This window comes from Microcaecilia unicolor, chromosome 1 (genome assembly GCF_901765095.1).
Source record: "Microcaecilia unicolor chromosome 1, aMicUni1.1, whole genome shotgun sequence".
In the NCBI taxonomy this organism is placed as follows: Eukaryota; Metazoa; Chordata; class Amphibia; order Gymnophiona; family Siphonopidae; genus Microcaecilia; species Microcaecilia unicolor.
This window is the reverse complement of record NC_044031.1, coordinates 768,628,367-768,646,349: the sequence shown is the minus strand read 5'-3', so window position 1 is coordinate 768,646,349 and position 17,983 is coordinate 768,628,367. Positions and strand designations below refer to the sequence as shown.

Genomic DNA, 17,983 nt, shown 5'->3' with positions numbered 1-17,983 from the left:
ATTAAGCATTGAAGAAAACTCAGTATGGAACTGAGCTTCCCACAGTACGTAAGGCAGCAATGCCCAAACGTTTCACTATGACGGAAGCTCTAAAATATTTTTTCATACACTGACAGGCAATGAACTGGGAGGTTTCCAAGGAAATAGTCACAAAAATAAAGAGACTGTTTTTTTATGTTGCTCTTGAAGATAAAAACTTTATTGTACAATCTTATAAAGCAGCTTTACATGAAGCACAAACATCTCTTCACTTTGTATATATAAACATAAGAACTCTGAATTCAATCTGCAAAAAATCACATCTGGCGGAATATAAAACTAATGGGCACATTGTGCTTATACAGCTTTTACCAAGGACCCCCCCTGTTCAGGGCATCCTGTAAACAATTTATTGCATATTTAACACATCATTTCTCCCAAAATAACGAGACAGTGAATGGAAATAGCAGCTTGTAGTGAAGAGAAAGGCTGCGCTCATGTCACAGACAGACACTCTCCTAACCTGGCTCTGGACGGATTTCAGCTAACGAGCTTGCTGTAGGCACAATCTAGAAACCATGAACAGTCCCCATCCTTAGGGAAGAAACACTACACCTCAGTAAGGTGCGACTGCTACTTTTACAAAGCACAGATTACATTTAACTCCAAAAATGATCAAATCTCTCACAGTGAACACTAGATTTCCACATACGACAGTGTATAAACAGATTTCCCCCTTCTCTCCCAGCGTTACTTAGCTATTTTCGAAGAGGAGTGAGCAAGACCTCTCTGCTGGGAGGCAATTGTAGGTCCAGTAGGTCATGGAATGGCTCTGTCCCTCTCTCTCAATTCTCAGCCATTTGATCTACTGTTGCCTCAGGGACCCCCCCCCCCCCCGAAGTCAGTGTCCCTCAACCTTAATTCCCTCAGTACTTTGTACCCACAGACCTTACACCTAATATTCTTTATTTTTGGAGGGGGTGGGGAGAAAGAGAAAACAGGCGGCTGCCTAGGGTGTCAATGCACTTTGGCAGTAGGTGGGGCATAAGCACTGTAGGAAGTTTGTTTGGAGAGAGAGAGAGAGAGAGAGAGAGAGAGATTGCTTTTTCAGTTAGCCCAGCAATGGTCCTGCCACGTACTCTTTCTGTGGGAAGATTTTTGCTGGAAACAGTACATGTAGATTTGAAAATCAAAACGTACATGTTAATTGTCCAGTTCTACCCAAAACATCCCCTGGAAACATCTGCCCTCAATCCAGCTAAAAGTACACAAGCGCACTAAGGAATCCCAGCCTACATTTAGCTGGAATAATGCGATGGATTCTCAAGCAGCCCATTTAACCGGCTGGATGCCTTTGAAAGCTGCAATATTTGTACTTTCACAATAATTCATGGGTATAGACAGCTGTGGGTGCAGCCACCGTCTTAATTCGGCTGAAAAAATTCACATTATTTGTATTCGAGATACCCTCCCCAGACCAAAGGCATGCAAGTTCATTTACAGAGATCTCAGTGAGAGCCTACAATTCAAAGCATAAAATGCCCATATATGAGCGCCCTGCAAATACAATTAGAAGCAATATGAATTGTAGGAAAAGGCTCCACTGTCATAACTCAGCAGCGATGACTTGCTTTCCTAAGGATTATGAAGTAGGATGCTCGTAATCACCGATGAAGCAAAGGACATTTGCTGATTGGCTTTTGCAGGAATATTGAATTTAATGCAAGTTAAAGTTTATGGTGATTATAAGCACAACAAAGGCTGATAAAGCACGCAGTGATAACGTTAAGGGGGGCTTTTAGACCAATGACGGTGGTATATTTGTAGGGCTTTTCAAGGTACCTTAAAAATAGGGCCGTGAGAGCCACTGAACTCTTCCTCCCTACCATAGAAAGCGAAAAAGTTGAAAAACATTGAAGAACTTGTATATACTGAAATCAGCGACTTGGAGTTGTGACAATTTATGGCTATGCTTTATTCCACCACTACTCAGGACAACACAGTTGTTTCTAAGAGGAATTTATTAAGTGAGAATATTATCTATGCAAAGACATCAAGCTCTCGCTACCACTTCTGGAGAATTTGGGGTGATGCACAAAGTACTGAGCCACCACCTGTGCCTTCCTGGACTGCAAACAAGACGAAACCCAGAATTCTGAGGGAGGGAATCACTTATGTGTCATTTATCTTGAGCTGACAATCGCAAAATCCTAATTTTACCAATACCTACTGAAACTTAAACTTGGCTTAGTGTTTTTAACTGACAAATACATATTCAGAGAAATCATAAGATTAAAATGTGTCTCTCAATATAATAAAAGACAAAGCGCTGACTACCTAGGAAACAAAACATACATGTAGCACATTAACGGAGACCATCCCACCTGGGCATCAGGATTCCACAGACTAATTATTTCCCACATCTGCATGAAAATCGCCAAGAGGACGGCATTTAACAATCACAAAGATCTGACCTCCAAACCCCAGGAGTGGACCGACAGTGATCCGGGTCCCCGGGCAAGAAGTGGACAGTGATCCGGGCAATAAAGTTCATGGATCCCTAACCACCTATCAAAACTGATTCCATTAGAGTGGACCCTCGGGCACTGCCCTGTTGTCCCAATGGCCAGTCCGCCCCGCCAAACCCTATACACCTTCCTCGATACCCCACCTCCCTGGAACAACTCCCAGTATATTAACCTAATAAGAAAAGTTTTGAGTGGTCTTTAATAGCTCCATTCGACTAACACACTTTCAGCTGTGTTCTTTGCGGAGAAAGAAGCCAATCCCCACAGTGGAAGTAGCACCTGTCATTTAAAGAGGAAATTGGTGCACAGCAGAAAGAGTCCAGCCTACCGTCCATCGTGCATTTCTGTGCTCTCATACACAGTTAAAAGAAAACCAAAATACACAGACCCTAAAAAACAAACACTAAGGAAATGCACTGTGGATATCAGAGAACTTCATTACTCTCTATTAGCAGAAAGACATGGGTGATACTCGGCTGTAATTATCCATGTAATGATTACAGCTAATTAAAGGTACCTGAATATGACAACGAACATTTTCAGGATCCATCCAGACCTATTTGGATTAGCCTTTTCAATTTCCACTCCACAATGCCTACAATTGCCTGGCTATTAACTACCTCACACACATTGGTACAGTGATGAAATCTGCATGATCTGAACGGACAATGCAATTAATAGTATTACAAACCCAGCACCACAGATTTTAGTAGCATAAATGCAATTTCCTAATGTGTGCCAGAAATCCATTGTGTGGCATCGAGAATGGAAAGAAAAACCTCAGAAGTGTTAAATTATCCTTTGCATGCTACTATTTGGGGGATGGGAGAGAAAAGGAATCGCTGACTGTGATAAACTCTTCCCTGTTTTATTGCACAACATACTGCAATATGAAGATTTTTCTCCATTTGCCTTTTAATATGAGTTAAATGCAGTGCAATTTTTTTTAGCAAAAAAGGTGCCGGTACTCAAATGCCAGACCACCCTTCAAGGGTGGGGGGTGATCACTGAGGGACCCACCCCACAATAGCCAGGCCTCCTGTAACCAGTCACAGAATCTATGACAAGGCAGAATTGGTGTGTAGAGCCTGAGCTCTTTCATTAAAACTTGTGGTCAATGGGTCAATTTTAGCAGACACTGGAAAAGGTGCCGGTACTCAGTACCCCTGAGTACCCCCTCAAAAAAAGCCCTGGTTAAATGATACTGGTCTCTACTTGGGCAAATTGCTGTTAACAGGAGAGAGAGAGAGGACAGGATTGTTCAGTCCAGCTCGTACTTAGGTGGATGGCGGGACAGCAGGAGCCCTGAACGTGTGGGACATTTCTCTAGTATTTTCAAGAGGAGGAGTGTAATATGCCCATCAGAGTGTGGGTGCAGCTCTGGCCACTCTGATGGGCAGACAGGATGGACCATGCAGATGTTTACCTGCCGTCATTTACTATGTTACTTTGCCACTATGACTGGTTGCAGGTGGGGGAGGGGGATCACTGGCTGTCTTGTAGGAGGTAAAAGCTGGGGGGAGGGGGAAGAGATCACCGACTTGCTTGGAGAGAGAGAGGGGCTAGGATGTTGGGGCTGAGTGGCTTGCAGGGAAGGAGTGGGACAACTATGGGGTCCAGGTTGAGAGGTGGGCAGGCTTGCAGGGATAAGAGATGTGGGGGAGGGAGGTTGATTGGTTTGTAGGAAATGGAGTCTGGGTTGGTAGGTGGTTTATGGGGGCCGCCTGCCTTGCTAGGTGATGAGGGGAACTGGTTTCCTGGGTGGTGACCGATTTTAGTAAGGAGGGAGACAGCCTGTTCCTCCCCACCAGTCCCCCTCCCTAATCTCACTGAGAGACTGGGTGATGCTGAGGGGGTGGGGGGGGGGGGGGGGGGAGAGTGGGTAACATGAGAGCAGATTGAGACTGGGTGTGGAGGAGGCTGCTGGCTGTGTATTTCTTTCAGTGGCCTTAAGTCTGGTTTTACTAAGCTCCCATTTTCCACAGAGACCTTTAGTAAACCAGGCCCTGCAGAACAAGCTCTGACAGATACTTCCTAAATCTAAAGCAAATTTGTCAAGGCCTGTGCATGTATTTTCTGAAACTGCACACTGGAATGTTTTTTTCTCCTTCGATTCTTTGCTCCCTTAACTTTTGCTGGGCTGTTGCAAGGTTTTACGCTTTTGGTGTTTTCTTGTAAATCTGAATTTTGAACTAAAATATTTTCTAACACCTGCCTGAGAGATGACTTCCCGGAGGGTGCTCAGAGTCTCAGGATTTCTAAGTTGTTGATTTGCTGGACTGCACTTGTGGGAAATCTTTTATGTCACTAAAGCTGTGAGAAGGATCAGACCGTTTTCAGTTTTAGTTTTGTTACAATGATTTAGTTTAAAGCTACGACTAAAAACGTGGAACTGGGCAGGGAGACATTTCTGGTACACGTCATTCTAGCTGGGGGGCCTGATCCACCCAAGGTTTCTCTCCCGTTTTGTGGCTATGGCCCTTCTGTCTGCTTTGAACTGTTCACATTAGTAAAATAAGACTCCGCTTCACACTAGCTTTAAGCATCACATCTTTCAAACCATCTGTTGGACCTTGTCCACACAGTCTGCAATCCAAAGCGTCTGTCGATAGCAAACAGCTGAAAGCTGGTTTTGGTTGAGAGCTTTAGTTGTGCTTTGCCCTGCCACCCTTCAGATAGCTTTTCCATCTCTTAAGGAAGTCTTTGAAGATAGGGGAGCTGTCGATGGTGCTGAGGAGTTGCAGCTGGTTGATGTGGGTGGTGTGGTAGTCCCAGCGTGCTAGGTTGGGGGCAGTGCCCAGCATGAAATGCCGAAGATCATAGATGGTACCTGAGCCAGTGTCGTACAGGGGAAGCATGGCTCGGAGAGACTCCAGCCCCCGATCATACAAGGACTTTGCTTCTCTGCCCAGCTTCTCCCCAGCCGTCTCTTTCAGATCATAGAGTCCAACTAAAGAATAAATGAAACCATTTAAGACAAATGAACTTGGCGTGGTTGGGTACTCCTCATACCAGTCATACTTATTCATAAAGACAGCTCTCACGCCACGCTGCTCCGACGGCAGTTTGAAAGGTGCTGTGGCTTTTAAAGCCGAGTTGAGGAACTGATGGTCTTTTGTTATCAGATAGGCCCGAACTAACGTTGAAATGGCCTGACCTTGTGCCATGGCAGAATACCAACCTGGATTCAAAGATTTAAATCCTTCCCCTAGTTTGCGTGTCACCATAATTGGCCAACCACCTTTGTCATCTTGATTTCTCAGCAGCCAATCGCTAGCAGCAAAGAAAGCCGCCATGTGGGCGGTAGTTGATATGGTGACATTATCGATAAAGCCTTGCCCCCTCACCACCAGCCGGACCACCTTTTTGGGCATGATTTTGGTTTGCTTCACAGCCTTTGTGTTGGAGAGGCCCACGCCTTTCCTCAGGTCGGTCACCAGGTCTCTTGTGATTGTGCTCCAACTAGTCCTTGAACCGATGCCATAATAAACGTCTCGCTCTTTAAAAGCGATCAACTGTGTATTGGAGACATAATGAACTGTAAACAGCTGGTTCTTCTCCGTTGTTTCCAGTATTACAGATACACTCCCATTGGTTACAAATTTGAGGTCAAATGAAATAATAAAATCCTTTGTGTTTCCAAGTTGCAAGGACGCACCCTCTGATGATTCTGGAAAACAGTAAAAGAAGACTGCTTAAAAATAAATTCATACCACGGCTGTACCGAATATTCTTATTCAATTTGGCCAAATAGTGATTTAAATTCAAATACAAATAATCCAGAGCTCTACTGTGCTAAATCCTACTGATCTCTGATTTCACACTGCTAATTGTTTAGGTTAAACAGATCAATGTCCATTATTCGTATGCTATTCCGTACTGCTCTGTTTCATACTTAAGCATAGTGTCCCTTTCAGCCTGTAAACCTCAAACTCTTGTGAGCACTTCAAATGTGCATCTCACTCTAGCAGAAAAAACTGAACTTAAATGCTTTGAAATTACAAAACGTAGACTCTCATGGACCCCACTACTTCTTGAACAGCGTCTCAGTATTTTTCATTCTTCTACGACATAACAGCTCCTACCCTTCACAGATCAGCCCCTCGTTTTCACGAAAGCATGCATCTATGGCCTGTAGTGCAGGCAGGGATAATTGCTTGCTTGTTTATTCACAAGCACTGAAGGAAAATGGCCAATTTTCCAATTCTTCTTCTCAGTTTGTCCATTAGTGTGTCAGCCACTATCACCACCTACGTTTAGCTCCTTTTTCTTTTCTCTTTCCTTTCCTTCCTCCCCCGTTTCGTTCCATCCCCCGTCGTACTTTTTCCCTCCTCCCTATCTCTTCCCCCCTTCTCTACTTTACTCGTGCCATTTTGATATCCTTATGTATTCCTAAATAAGAAACCTGTAACTCGTTTTGGTGATGGCAGCCTGAGGTATGCTTCAACACGGAAGCTGAAGTTTGGTTTTTTTTCTGTAATGCACCCAATGATATTTGGCTTAAGAAGATCTTTTATGAGTGGAGGAGTAGCCTAGTGGTTAGTGCAGTGGACTTTGATCCTGGGGAACTGGGTTCAATTCCCACTGTGTCTCCTTGTGACTCTGGGCAAGTCACTTAACCCTCCATTGCCCCAGGTACAAAATAAGTACCTGAATATATGTAAACCGCTTTGAATGTAGTTGCAAAAACCTCAGAAAGGTGGTATGTCAAGTCCCAGTTTCCTTTCCCTATTAGAGATTCTACATGGAATGTTGCTACTATTTGAGATTCTGTTGCTACTATTTGAGATTCTATATGGAATGTTGCTACTATTTGAGATTCTGTTGCTACTATTTGAGATTCTATATGGAATGTTGCTACTATTTGAGATTCTGTTGCAACTATTTGAGATTCTATATGGAATGTTGCTACTATTGAGATTCTGTTGCTACTATTTGAGATTCTATATGGAATGTTGCTACTATTGAGATTCTGTTGCTACTATTTGAGATTCTATATGGAATGTTGCTACTATTTGAGATTCTGTTGCAACTATTTGAGATTCTATATGGAATGTTGCTACTATTTGAGATTCTGTTGCAACTATTTGAGATTCTATATGGAATGTTGCTACTATTGAGATTCTGTTGCTACTATTTGAGATTCTATATGGAATGTTGCTACTATTTGAGATTCTGTTGCTACTATTTGAGATTCTATATGGAATGTTGCTACTATTTGAGATTCTGTTGCAACTATTTGAGATTCTATATGGAATGTTGCTACTATTGAGATTCTGTTGCTACTATTTGAGATTCTATATGGAATGTTGCTACTATTTGAGATTCTGTTGCAACTATTTGAGATTCTATATGGAATGTTGCTACTATTTGAGATTCTGTTGCAACTATTTGAGATTCTATATGGAATGTTGCTACTATTTGAGATTCTGTTGCAACTATTTGAGATTCTATATGGAATGTTGCTACTATTGAGATTCTGTTGCTACTATTTGAGATTCTACATGGAATGTTGCTACTATTTGAGATTCTAGATGGAATGTTGCTACTATTGAGATTCTGTTGCTACTATTTGAGATTCTATATGGAATGTTGCTACTATTTGAGATTCTACATGGAATGTTGCTATTCCACTAGTAACATTCCATGTAGAAGCCTGCCCTTGCAGATCAGCAACGCGGCCGCGTAGGCATCTGTTTCTGTGAGTATACGAGCAGGACGTCAGACTCACAGAAACAGAAGCCTGTGCAGCCACATTGCTGATCTGCAAGGGCAGGCTTCTAGATGGAATGTTGCTAGTGGAGGAGTAGCCTAGTGGTTAGTGCAGCAGACTCTGATTCTGGGGAACTGGGTTCGATTCCCACTGCAGCTCCTTGTGACTCTGGGCAAGTCACTTAACCCTCCATTGCCCCTGGTACAAAATAAGTACGTGAATATATGTAAACCGCTTTGAATGTAGTTGCAAAACCCACAGAAAGGCAGTATATCAAGTCCCATTTCCCTTTCCCTATTTGAGATTCTACAGGGAATGTTGCTACTATTGGAGATTCTAGATGGAATGTTGCTACTATTGAGATTCTGTTGCTACTATTTGAGATTCTACAGGGAATGTTGCTACTATTGGAGATTCTAGATGGAATGTTGCTACTACTGAGATTCTGTTGCTACTATTTGAGATTCTACAGGGAATGTTGCTACTATTGGAGATTCTAGATGGAATGTTGCTACTACTGAGATTCTGTTGCTACTATTTGAGATTCTACAGGGAATGTTGCTACTATTTGAGATTCTACATGGAATGTTGCTACTATTGGAGATTCTAGATGGAATGTTGCTACTATTGAGATTCTGTTGCTACTATTTGAGATTCTACAGGGAATGTTGCTACTATTGAGATTCTGTTGCTACTATTTGAGATTCTACAGGGAATGTTGCTACTATTGGAGATTCTAGATGGAATGTTGCTACTACTGAGATTCTGTTGCTACTATTTGAGATTCTATATGGAATGTTGCTAAACCACTGATGTCCTGTCAGACTCACAGAAACAGAAGCCTGCGCAGCCGCGTTGCTGATCTGCAAGGGCAGGCTTCTACATGGAATGTTGCTAGTGGAATAGCAACATGTAGAATCTCAAATAGTAGCAACAGACTCTCAATAGTCGCAACATTCCATCTAGAATCTCCAATAGTACCAATATTCCATGTAGAATCTCAAATAGGGAAAGGGAACTGGGACTCGACATACCGCCTTTCTGAGGTTTTTGCAACTACATTCAAAGCGGTTTACATAAATTCAGGTACTTATTTTGTACCTGGGGCAATGGAGGGTTAAGTGACTTGCCCAGAATCACAAGGAGCTGCAGTGGGAATCAAACCCAGTTCCCCAGAATCAGAGTCAGCTGCACTAACCACTAGGCTACTCCTCCACTAGCACCATTCCATGTAGAAGCCTGCCCTTGCAGATCAGCAATGCGACTGTGCAGGCTTGTGTTTCTGTGAGTCTACAGGACGTCAGACTCACAGAAATAGAAGCCTGCACGGCCACGTTGCTGATCTGCAAGGGCAGGCTTCTACATGGAATGGTGCTAGTGGAATAGCAACATTCCATGTAGAATCTCCAATAGTAGCAACAGAATCTCAATAGTAGTAACATTCCATCTAGAATCTACAGTAGGGAAAGGGAAATGGGACTTGATATACTGCCTTTCTGTGGTTTTTGCAACTACATTCAAAGCGGTTTTCATATATTCAGGTACTTATTTTGTACCAGGGGCAATGGAGGGTTAAGTGACTTGCCCAGAGTCACAAGGAGACACAGTGGGAATCAAACTCAGTTCCCCAGGATCAAAGTGCACTGCACTAACCACTGGGCTACTCCTCCACTCCACAGAAGATTCATATATAAAAAGAGGATGGAACCTCTTTTTATATACTGCGTTCAATTCTGATTGCTGCATCTCAAAAAAGATATAGTGGAATTAGAAAAGATACACAGAAGGCTGACGAAAATGATAAAGGAGGTGGGAAGATTTCTCTATGGGGAAATGCTGAAGCGGCTAGGGCTCTTCAGCTTGGAGAAAAGACGGCTGAGAAGAGATATGATAGAGGTCTATAAAATAATGAGTGTAGTGGAACGGGTAGACGTGAATACTTTGTTCACTCTAGCCAAAAAATACTAGGACTACGGGGCATGCGATGAAGCTACAAAGTAGTAAATTTAAAATGAATTAGAGAAAAACTTTCTTCACTCAACATGTAATTAAACTCTGGAATTCGCTGCAAGAGAATACAGTAAAAGCAGTTAGCTTAGCAGGGTTTAAAAGAAAGGCCATGGACCATTATTAAAATGGACTTGGGGAAAATCCACTGCTTATTTCTAGGATAAGCAGCATAAAATATATTGTACTTTTTGGGGGATCTTGCCAGGTACATGTGACCTGGATTGGCCACTGTTAGAAACAGGATGCTGGGCTTGATGGACCTTCGGTCTGTCCCAGTATGACAATACTTATGTACTTATGCAGTTAGACTATTTTTTGTGCCAGACTGAGTTGAGACCAGTAATGGTGGCAGCAGCCCTGTTCTGTGCTGATTACTGCAAAAGGCATTAAAAGGGTACTTCAAGGAAGAATATGACGACTCCAAAGTGGCACAGTGAAAATTATTACAGAACAAGAGATGGGAAAAGCCCACAACCATACACTAGACAACCATACTTTAAAAAAAAAAACAAATTCAAACCCTCTCTTCACTCAGTTTTCAAGGGCTTCCAACAGGTCAGATTTTAAGGATGCCCCTAATGTCAAAGATTTACAAATGAGGTAGTAGATATTCATTACGGGTATCTTGAAAATCTGACTTGTTGGCAACCCTTGGCGTCTGGGAGTGATGAACACCTCTGTGGCTACTGCTGTGATTCTGGTTCCTCCTTGCTCGTTATGGATGCTTCAGTGGTCACATCGTCTGAACACCATTACTGTTTTCCTTCCAGCTTCCTGCACAAGGCAGACACCACCAGCTGTTCCGCGGAGGCCTCCTGCCTGCATCCAAGTCCCTTGGGCCATCTGTCCTTGCTAGTGGGTTTCCCACCTTTGGAGACTGGAATTTGTTGTAAGCAAGACGCATGGGAGGGGCTTGAGTGGTGTATATACCCCTGAGCATATACTGAGGTCATTGCCAATACTTCAATAAACTGCTTGCTTCTGGCTGCAGCTATAATCATATCTTGTATTTCTGGGATCACAGGGACCACCTGGATAGGAGTAACTGCTATGGCGGGTACATGTTGGCCTTTGCCCATGTTACTAAATCTAGGATTGCTACCTGAGCCTAGCCACTGAGGTAGTCCTAAGCTCTTTGCGTCAACTATGCCAGAAGTGCTGCAGCTGAGACAGCAACCTCTGCATCCTGTCCTTGGTCAGGCACATCTTTGCCAACCTAGGTGTTGAAGCACACTCCCAGGTACTCTAGAGACTGGGAGGGAACTAAATTACTCTCGGTGTAGTGGATCATCCAGGAACACTCGAGCCAACACCTCTGTCCTTGCCCTCTGATTCAGCTTACTCTAGCCAGTCCTCTAGATAGGTGGAAACTAGTATGACCTCTCTGAAGGACGCTCACTACCACCACCAGAACCTTCTAAAGGTTCTTAGGGCAGTAGCCATGCAGAAAGGCATCAGCTTGAAGTGCTCACCCAACACACAAAACCACAGGAATGGTTAATGCCAGGATTGAATTGGAATGTGGAGATAAGCCTCTGCCAGGTCCAGGGAGCAGAGGATCTCCCCCTGGCCTGATCACCAAAATCACTGCCTGCAAATTTCTATGTGAAACCTTGGCACCTGTAGCACTGCATTGACATCCTTGAGGTCCAGGATTGGGCAGAAGGTCCCCCCCCCCCCCCACAACCTTGTTCTGCCTACGGTGTTGGCCATGTCCTTCCTTTTGGTGGACAAGCCAAAAGGTGTCTCTGAACTCCAAAGTACACATATGCCGCACCACATTGAGAATCCACTAGTCTGTCATAAGCTAGGCCCATTCTGAGTCGACTGCACACCTGCTGCAGCTCCTCAGAACAGGATTGCTAGTACTCATTGGAAACTTTTATCTACCACACTGAAAGGGCCCCCAAAAGGAGATGCAATTTCCTGAAACAACCAGAGCCATAAGAGGCTTATGTCTGCTTGCCAGACTGGGAGTGATCCCAGTCCATGTGAAGTGCCTTACTTCACCTGATTCTCAGGTAGCCTCTGTGGCCTGGCTTCACCGAAGTCTTTAACCAGGTTTTCCAAAGAGAAGCTTGCTGAGCCACAACTTTGCAGCCTTCAAGAAGATTGCCTCTGCCATGGCCAGGCCTGCTAGCTACTTTGGGCACCCACGGAAAATGCAACAGCCCCTCCCGTAGGCTGCCCTGCCTCTTCTCTTGCAAAGGTGGGACAGAAAGAGCCAGTGGCCGAGCTGAGACACCACATACTGCAACACCAATCGCATTCAAGCATATGCCGGCCACACACTACACTGCGGATGTTGGCCCACTGCACCCCACTCCCTTGCTCAAGCCTCCCTGGCCTGACAGAGAACACCTCTCAGTCTGTTCCTTCCAGAACCCAGAAGCTCCCATGGGCTCTTTCACAAACCACTCTTTGCTTTGTGTGTGTTTCTTTGTTTGCTCCAGAAGTAAGAAAGTGTCTGTACTGGATGGGGGAAAAGTCTCAACAAACTGTGGCAAAAATCACAATCGTTCATTGCACACAGGAAAAAGTCATCATAGACTGAAAACCCCCTCTCTCTTTTTTTATTTAATTTTTACGGTTTTTCGGAATCGAAAGTCCTTATCAATCCAGTCTTCTTGCACCAAAATCTTTAAGAATCAAAATGATAGCTTTAAATGGACTTATCTTATCGATTCCAGCTTGTATGATGATTCACGTGCGGTCCCGTTTCGTGTTGCTTCCTCAGGGAACCACACCGCAGAGCGTCATATTTTACGACTGCTGAATGCTGGAGAACTCACAGAAGCCTGCGTGGCCGCGTTGCTGATCTGCAAGGGCAGGCTTCTACATGGACTGTTACTAGTGGAGGAGTAGCCTAGTGATTAGTGCAGCGGACGCTGATTCTGGGGAACTGAGTTCGATTCCCACTGCAGCTCCTTGTGACTCTGGGCAAATCACTTAATCCTCCATTGCCCCTGGTACAAAATAAGTACCTGGATATATGTAAACCGCTTTGAATGTAGTTGCAAAAACCTCAGAAAGGCGGTATGTCAAGTCCCAGTTCCCTTTCCCTATTGGAGATTCTACATGGAATGTTGCAACTATTGAGATTCTGTTGCTACTATTTGAGATTCTACATGGAATGTTGCAACTATTGAGATTCTGTTGCTACTATTTGAGATTCTACATGGAATGTTGCAACTATTGAGATTCTGTTGCTACTATTTGAGATTCTACATGGAATGTTGCAACTATTGAGATTCTGTTGCTACTATTTGAGATTCTACATGGAATGTTGCAACTATTGAGATTCTGTTGCTACTATTTGAGATTCTACATGGAATGTTGCAACTATTGAGATTCTGTTGCTACTATTTGAGATTCTACATGGAATGTTGCAACTATTGAGATTCTGTTGCTACTATTTGAGATTCTACATGGAATGTTGCAACTATTGAGATTCTGTTGCTACTATTTGAGATTCTACATGGAATGTTGCAACTATTGAGATTCTGTTGCTACTATTTGAGATTCTACATGGAATGTTGCAACTATTGAGATTCTGTTGCTACTATTTGAGATTCTACATGGAATGTTGCAACTATTGGAGATTCTACATGGAATGTTGCAACTATTGGAGATTCTACATGGAATGTTGCAACTATTGGAGATTCTACATGGAATGTTGCAACTATTGGAGATTCTACATGGAATGTTAATGTTGCTATTCCACTAGCAACATTCCATGTAGAAGCCTGCCCTTGCAGATCAGCAACATGGCCGCGCAGGCTTCTGTGAGTTCTCCGGCATTCAGCAATCGTAAAATATGACGCTCTGCGGTGTGGTTTCCTGTGGAAGCAATGTGAAACGGGACCGTTGGGACCGAACATGAATCATCATACAAGCTGGAATCGATGACATTAAGATAAGTCCATTTAAAGCTATCATTTTGATTCTTAAAGGCTTTGGTGCAACAGGACTGGATTGATAAGGACTTTCGATTCCGAAAAACCATAAAAATCAAAAAATTAAATAAGAGAGGGGGTTTTTTCAGTCTGATGACTTTTTCCTGTGTGCAATGAACGATTGTGATTTTTGCCACAGTTTGTTGAGACTTTCCCCCCATCTAGTATAGACACTTTCTTACTGGTTTCTGGAATTATCATTAAGCAGTAGAATTGAGCTGTGTGGAGAGTTTGTGTTTGTTTGCCCCACATTTACCACAGATGTTGGCATCATCCACAAAGAAGCACATCTCATCTGTTTAATCCTATAATCTGCTACATTTTTGTCCTCCAGCTCACGTTTAAAACTGTTCTTTTGCCTTGTGTTTTTTGTGTGCTGGAATTGCCTGGGCCTTTTTGTCCAGACTGACTGTTCAATAAGGATGCTTTTATTTAATGATCTGTGGCCCAGATGCATTAAAGACGTCGGTAATTCCCGTTCCCTACCAATTCCATAGCGAATCGGTAGGGAACGGGAATGCATCAACAATAGGGAATGCAAATGAGCTACTCGTTGTAGCTCACTTGCATTCTCTAGTCCTTCGGTACCTGAGTCGGAGAATCGGGAAGTCCCTTTAGATTAGGCTCCTCTTCCTGGTCTCTTCAGCCAATCAAAGCAGGCTTAGCTGGCTGTTGTCAGTGAAATGCGCTCTGATTGGCTGAAGAGACCAGGAAGAGGAGCCTAATCTAAAGGGACGTCCCGATTCTCCGGCAACCAGGAAAATAGAAAAATTTCGCTGTGGAGGGGTAAGTGGCGCGGCGAAGACTCTCAAGAAGGGGAAAAAAAACACGAGTGCCAGCAGAACAAAAAACTGCAAAAAAAAAAAAAAAAAGACGTCTCTCAGAAGCGCAGGGACAGTACGTCCTTAAAGGACGCCCCTCACATGCGCTCCCTGCTTTTTTCTTTTTTACCTTTTTTGGGGGCCCTTTTCCTTTCCGATTCCCTCACAGGAGCCCTAACAAGAGGTCAGACATCTCGTTAGGGTTCCTATGGTAAGGGAATCGGAAAAACAGTAGTGCATCTCATTATAATGGGCTGCAAGGGTACTGCAGCTCATTATAATAGCTTTTCAAACATTTGCATTCCGTTTTCGTTGCCTGCTACCGTGGCAGGGAAAATGCCCTTAGTGCATGCCCGGGGTGAACTACTTGCGTTTTAAACTGGCTGGAACCAGTTTAAAACGCAAGTTGTGGGCTCCTTAGGTTTTGTGCATCTGGGCCTGTGTTTGAATCTTCTTCTTACTGCAGAGTTGACCGAGGTTTAATTTAATTAGTGTGGCTCCCATTATACCTGGTGCCTAGTAGTGTCTTTAAGGGAGGGGCTGCTTCCTGGAGAACTGGGAATTCCTGAGAAGTACTGTAAGCCTGAAAGCTAAGCTTTTCTTCATTTATGTATTTTCAGATTTTTTGCTTTTGGTTTGATTCACAGCTCTCTTACCTGTGTGTCCCTCTCTTTATTCCTGACTAAAATATTTTTTTCTCCTGTATAGGATAGATGGAGGCAAAAATAGGGGGGAGGGGGAAGCTTCCTTTCCTTTCATTAGCAGAACTGCTCGCTCCTACAGTTTGCTATATTTCTGTCCTGCTGACTTTATAATCCCTCCCTTCCCTTCCCACCCTTCTCCATATATAGGAAAAAAAAAAACCAAGAGACAATTATCTTTGATAAACTCTCCCTTGGAGAATCCTGTTCATTGATATCCCTTAACATAGCGCCTCTTGTTAATAGCAACAACATGAGTTTCATTCAATGCAAACCATCTGGAACCTTAGAGCTTACTCCATCTGTCTCCAACTATCAGCTATGAAAGATGAAATCAACAAACTCAAAAGGGAACTGGCTGCAACAGCATGCCACAGAGAATAAAGCCACAAAGGAATCGACGGGTCACAGTAGGCTCAGGTAGATTACGACTTGTGTCACAGAGGAATTCACCCTCTTCCTAACCTTTGTCCCTATATAATCCCTTTGCTGAACTACAGCATTATGATGCTAAGAAGTACTGAGGTGGAGCCAGAGTCAAGGAATGTAACTCAATCAAAAGGACATCCCCTAAAACAATGACAAATTAGCTTCATAAAAAGAAGAAACTGATTAACGATTTACCAGAAAACTATACAGCTCAATCAGCAAAGATAGGGAATATATCGTTCTTTAGCTATAAACGAAGTAGACTAAAGAGAAAATTGTAAAAATTGAAGGGGAGAATGAGATTAGTGAATAGATGTATGAGAAGAAAGTAGATATCGTGAATGCCTTTGATCAGTGGTAATGACAAGTTCCATGAAGAAAGACTGTTCCATTGTTAATGCCCAATTTGATTGTAATCTGCGTTCCAGTTCTATGTAAAACGATTGCTCTGTTGTTGATTCTCAGTTGATTGTACTCCACCTAGAACTTAACGGTTAAGGCCTGTGCGTGTAATGCATTATTTACCAAGGAGCAGGGATGATGGGCCTGGAATGAATAAGCAGCTGCAGCGATGCCCTGGAAGACCAACCTGTACAGCTGCACTCTCAAGATAAAAGGAAATTTTAATGGAAGGGCAGCGCTGGGCCAGTCACCTACTGGTTTCTAAGAATGGCCTACTGAAGTGTTCTTTAAAGGTACTGGTACAATGGGAGGTCCAAATGAAGAACTCGCAGTTCTATGACCGAATCCTCAACCATGAAAAAGTCACAAACCCAACACGGAGAAGAACACCACGGAACTTAAGACGTGCTTCACGCAATCCTTAACTTGACCTTTTTCTTTAATAGTTATACTTTATAGCTTACTGCCAAATGTTTTATAGAGCATAGCAATTTACAAATAAAATTAAATACATTAAAAGAATGCCATTAAAATGACAGGAAAGCATATACAACATACATCAAAAAGAAACATGCAATCTGTGAGGGAGTCTATAAGACGCTACCACTTCCCCTCAAGAATACTCCCACCCAAGGGAGAAGTGACACGGGAGGGAACTGTCCAGAAGTATAGCGCATAGCTAGGTTAAGGAGGCTCAGAGGGAAGCAGCGATGCCCAACTGCATATCCTCCATCACCCGCATATGAACTGCAACTGCTACAGTCAGGTAGGCCAAGTTCGACTTGGAACCATGCAATTTGCTGTCTCTGACCTGGCTAGATGCAGGCCAGTCTCAATCAACTGCTAACCATTATACTAGTGACTCTGGGGAGCCAGACCAGAGCCCAGAAGGCACAGGAGGACGCTCTTGCATGAAAGGACTCGTTTTTGTGTTTACTTTTCTTCGCCCACCTCTACCTGATACCTTCAATAAATGATTATTTTGTCCACCTTAAACTGTTATGTGGCTCCAGGCCTCAGCTCTGTTCACGTTACCACACCCTCAAACTTACAAGTACCAGGAGAAATGCAAAGGAAGTGCATACAATATTAAAACCACTGCTTTGAAACTGTAGGGTAAAGAGAAAAAAAGGTAAAGAGCTTTGGGAAGAAATGATAAAAGGAAAGACTTACAATTGCAAAAAGTCATAAATCCAGTATCCAAGACCATCTAAAACTGCAGCTTTGTTCTGCTGCTTTCAAAGTCAACGGATTTCAAAGCCATCAGTAAAGGATAAGGAATGGACACAGATGAGATCATGTAACCTTTCCTCTCCATTTATCTATCTACTGCTAAGACAACACGTTTTTGACAATTTTCTCCTTTAAAACACACGGTTGTGGTGCTTAAAAGACTCCACTGTCTTTCTAACTGACTTGTGAATTCTAATGAGTATTGATTAGT

At 43.2% G+C, this 17,983-nt stretch overlaps 1 protein-coding gene and 1 long non-coding RNA gene across 3 annotated transcripts in view; both read right to left on the bottom strand.

Moving 5' to 3' along the window:
- Positions 1–952: 952 nt before the first annotated feature.
- LOC115459957 lies at positions 953–3,513 on the bottom strand. The gene is made up of 2 exons (XR_003940351.1): positions 1,866–3,513; positions 953–1,821 (listed from the first exon to the last, which is right to left on the bottom strand). It is a non-coding gene; the product is annotated as an uncharacterized LOC115459957 (long non-coding RNA).
- Positions 3,514–4,209: 696 nt separating this feature from the next.
- GLCE (glucuronic acid epimerase) overlaps positions 4,210–17,983 on the bottom strand; it is a 36,351-nt gene continuing 22,577 nt past the window's right edge. For both annotated transcript variants that reach the window (XM_030189814.1, XM_030189815.1), the window contains exon 4: positions 4,210–6,177. In XM_030189814.1, coding sequence (XP_030045674.1) covers positions 5,153–6,177 — 1,025 coding nt within the window. In that variant the 3' untranslated portion in view covers positions 4,210–5,152. The remainder of the gene's footprint in view (positions 6,178–17,983) is intronic.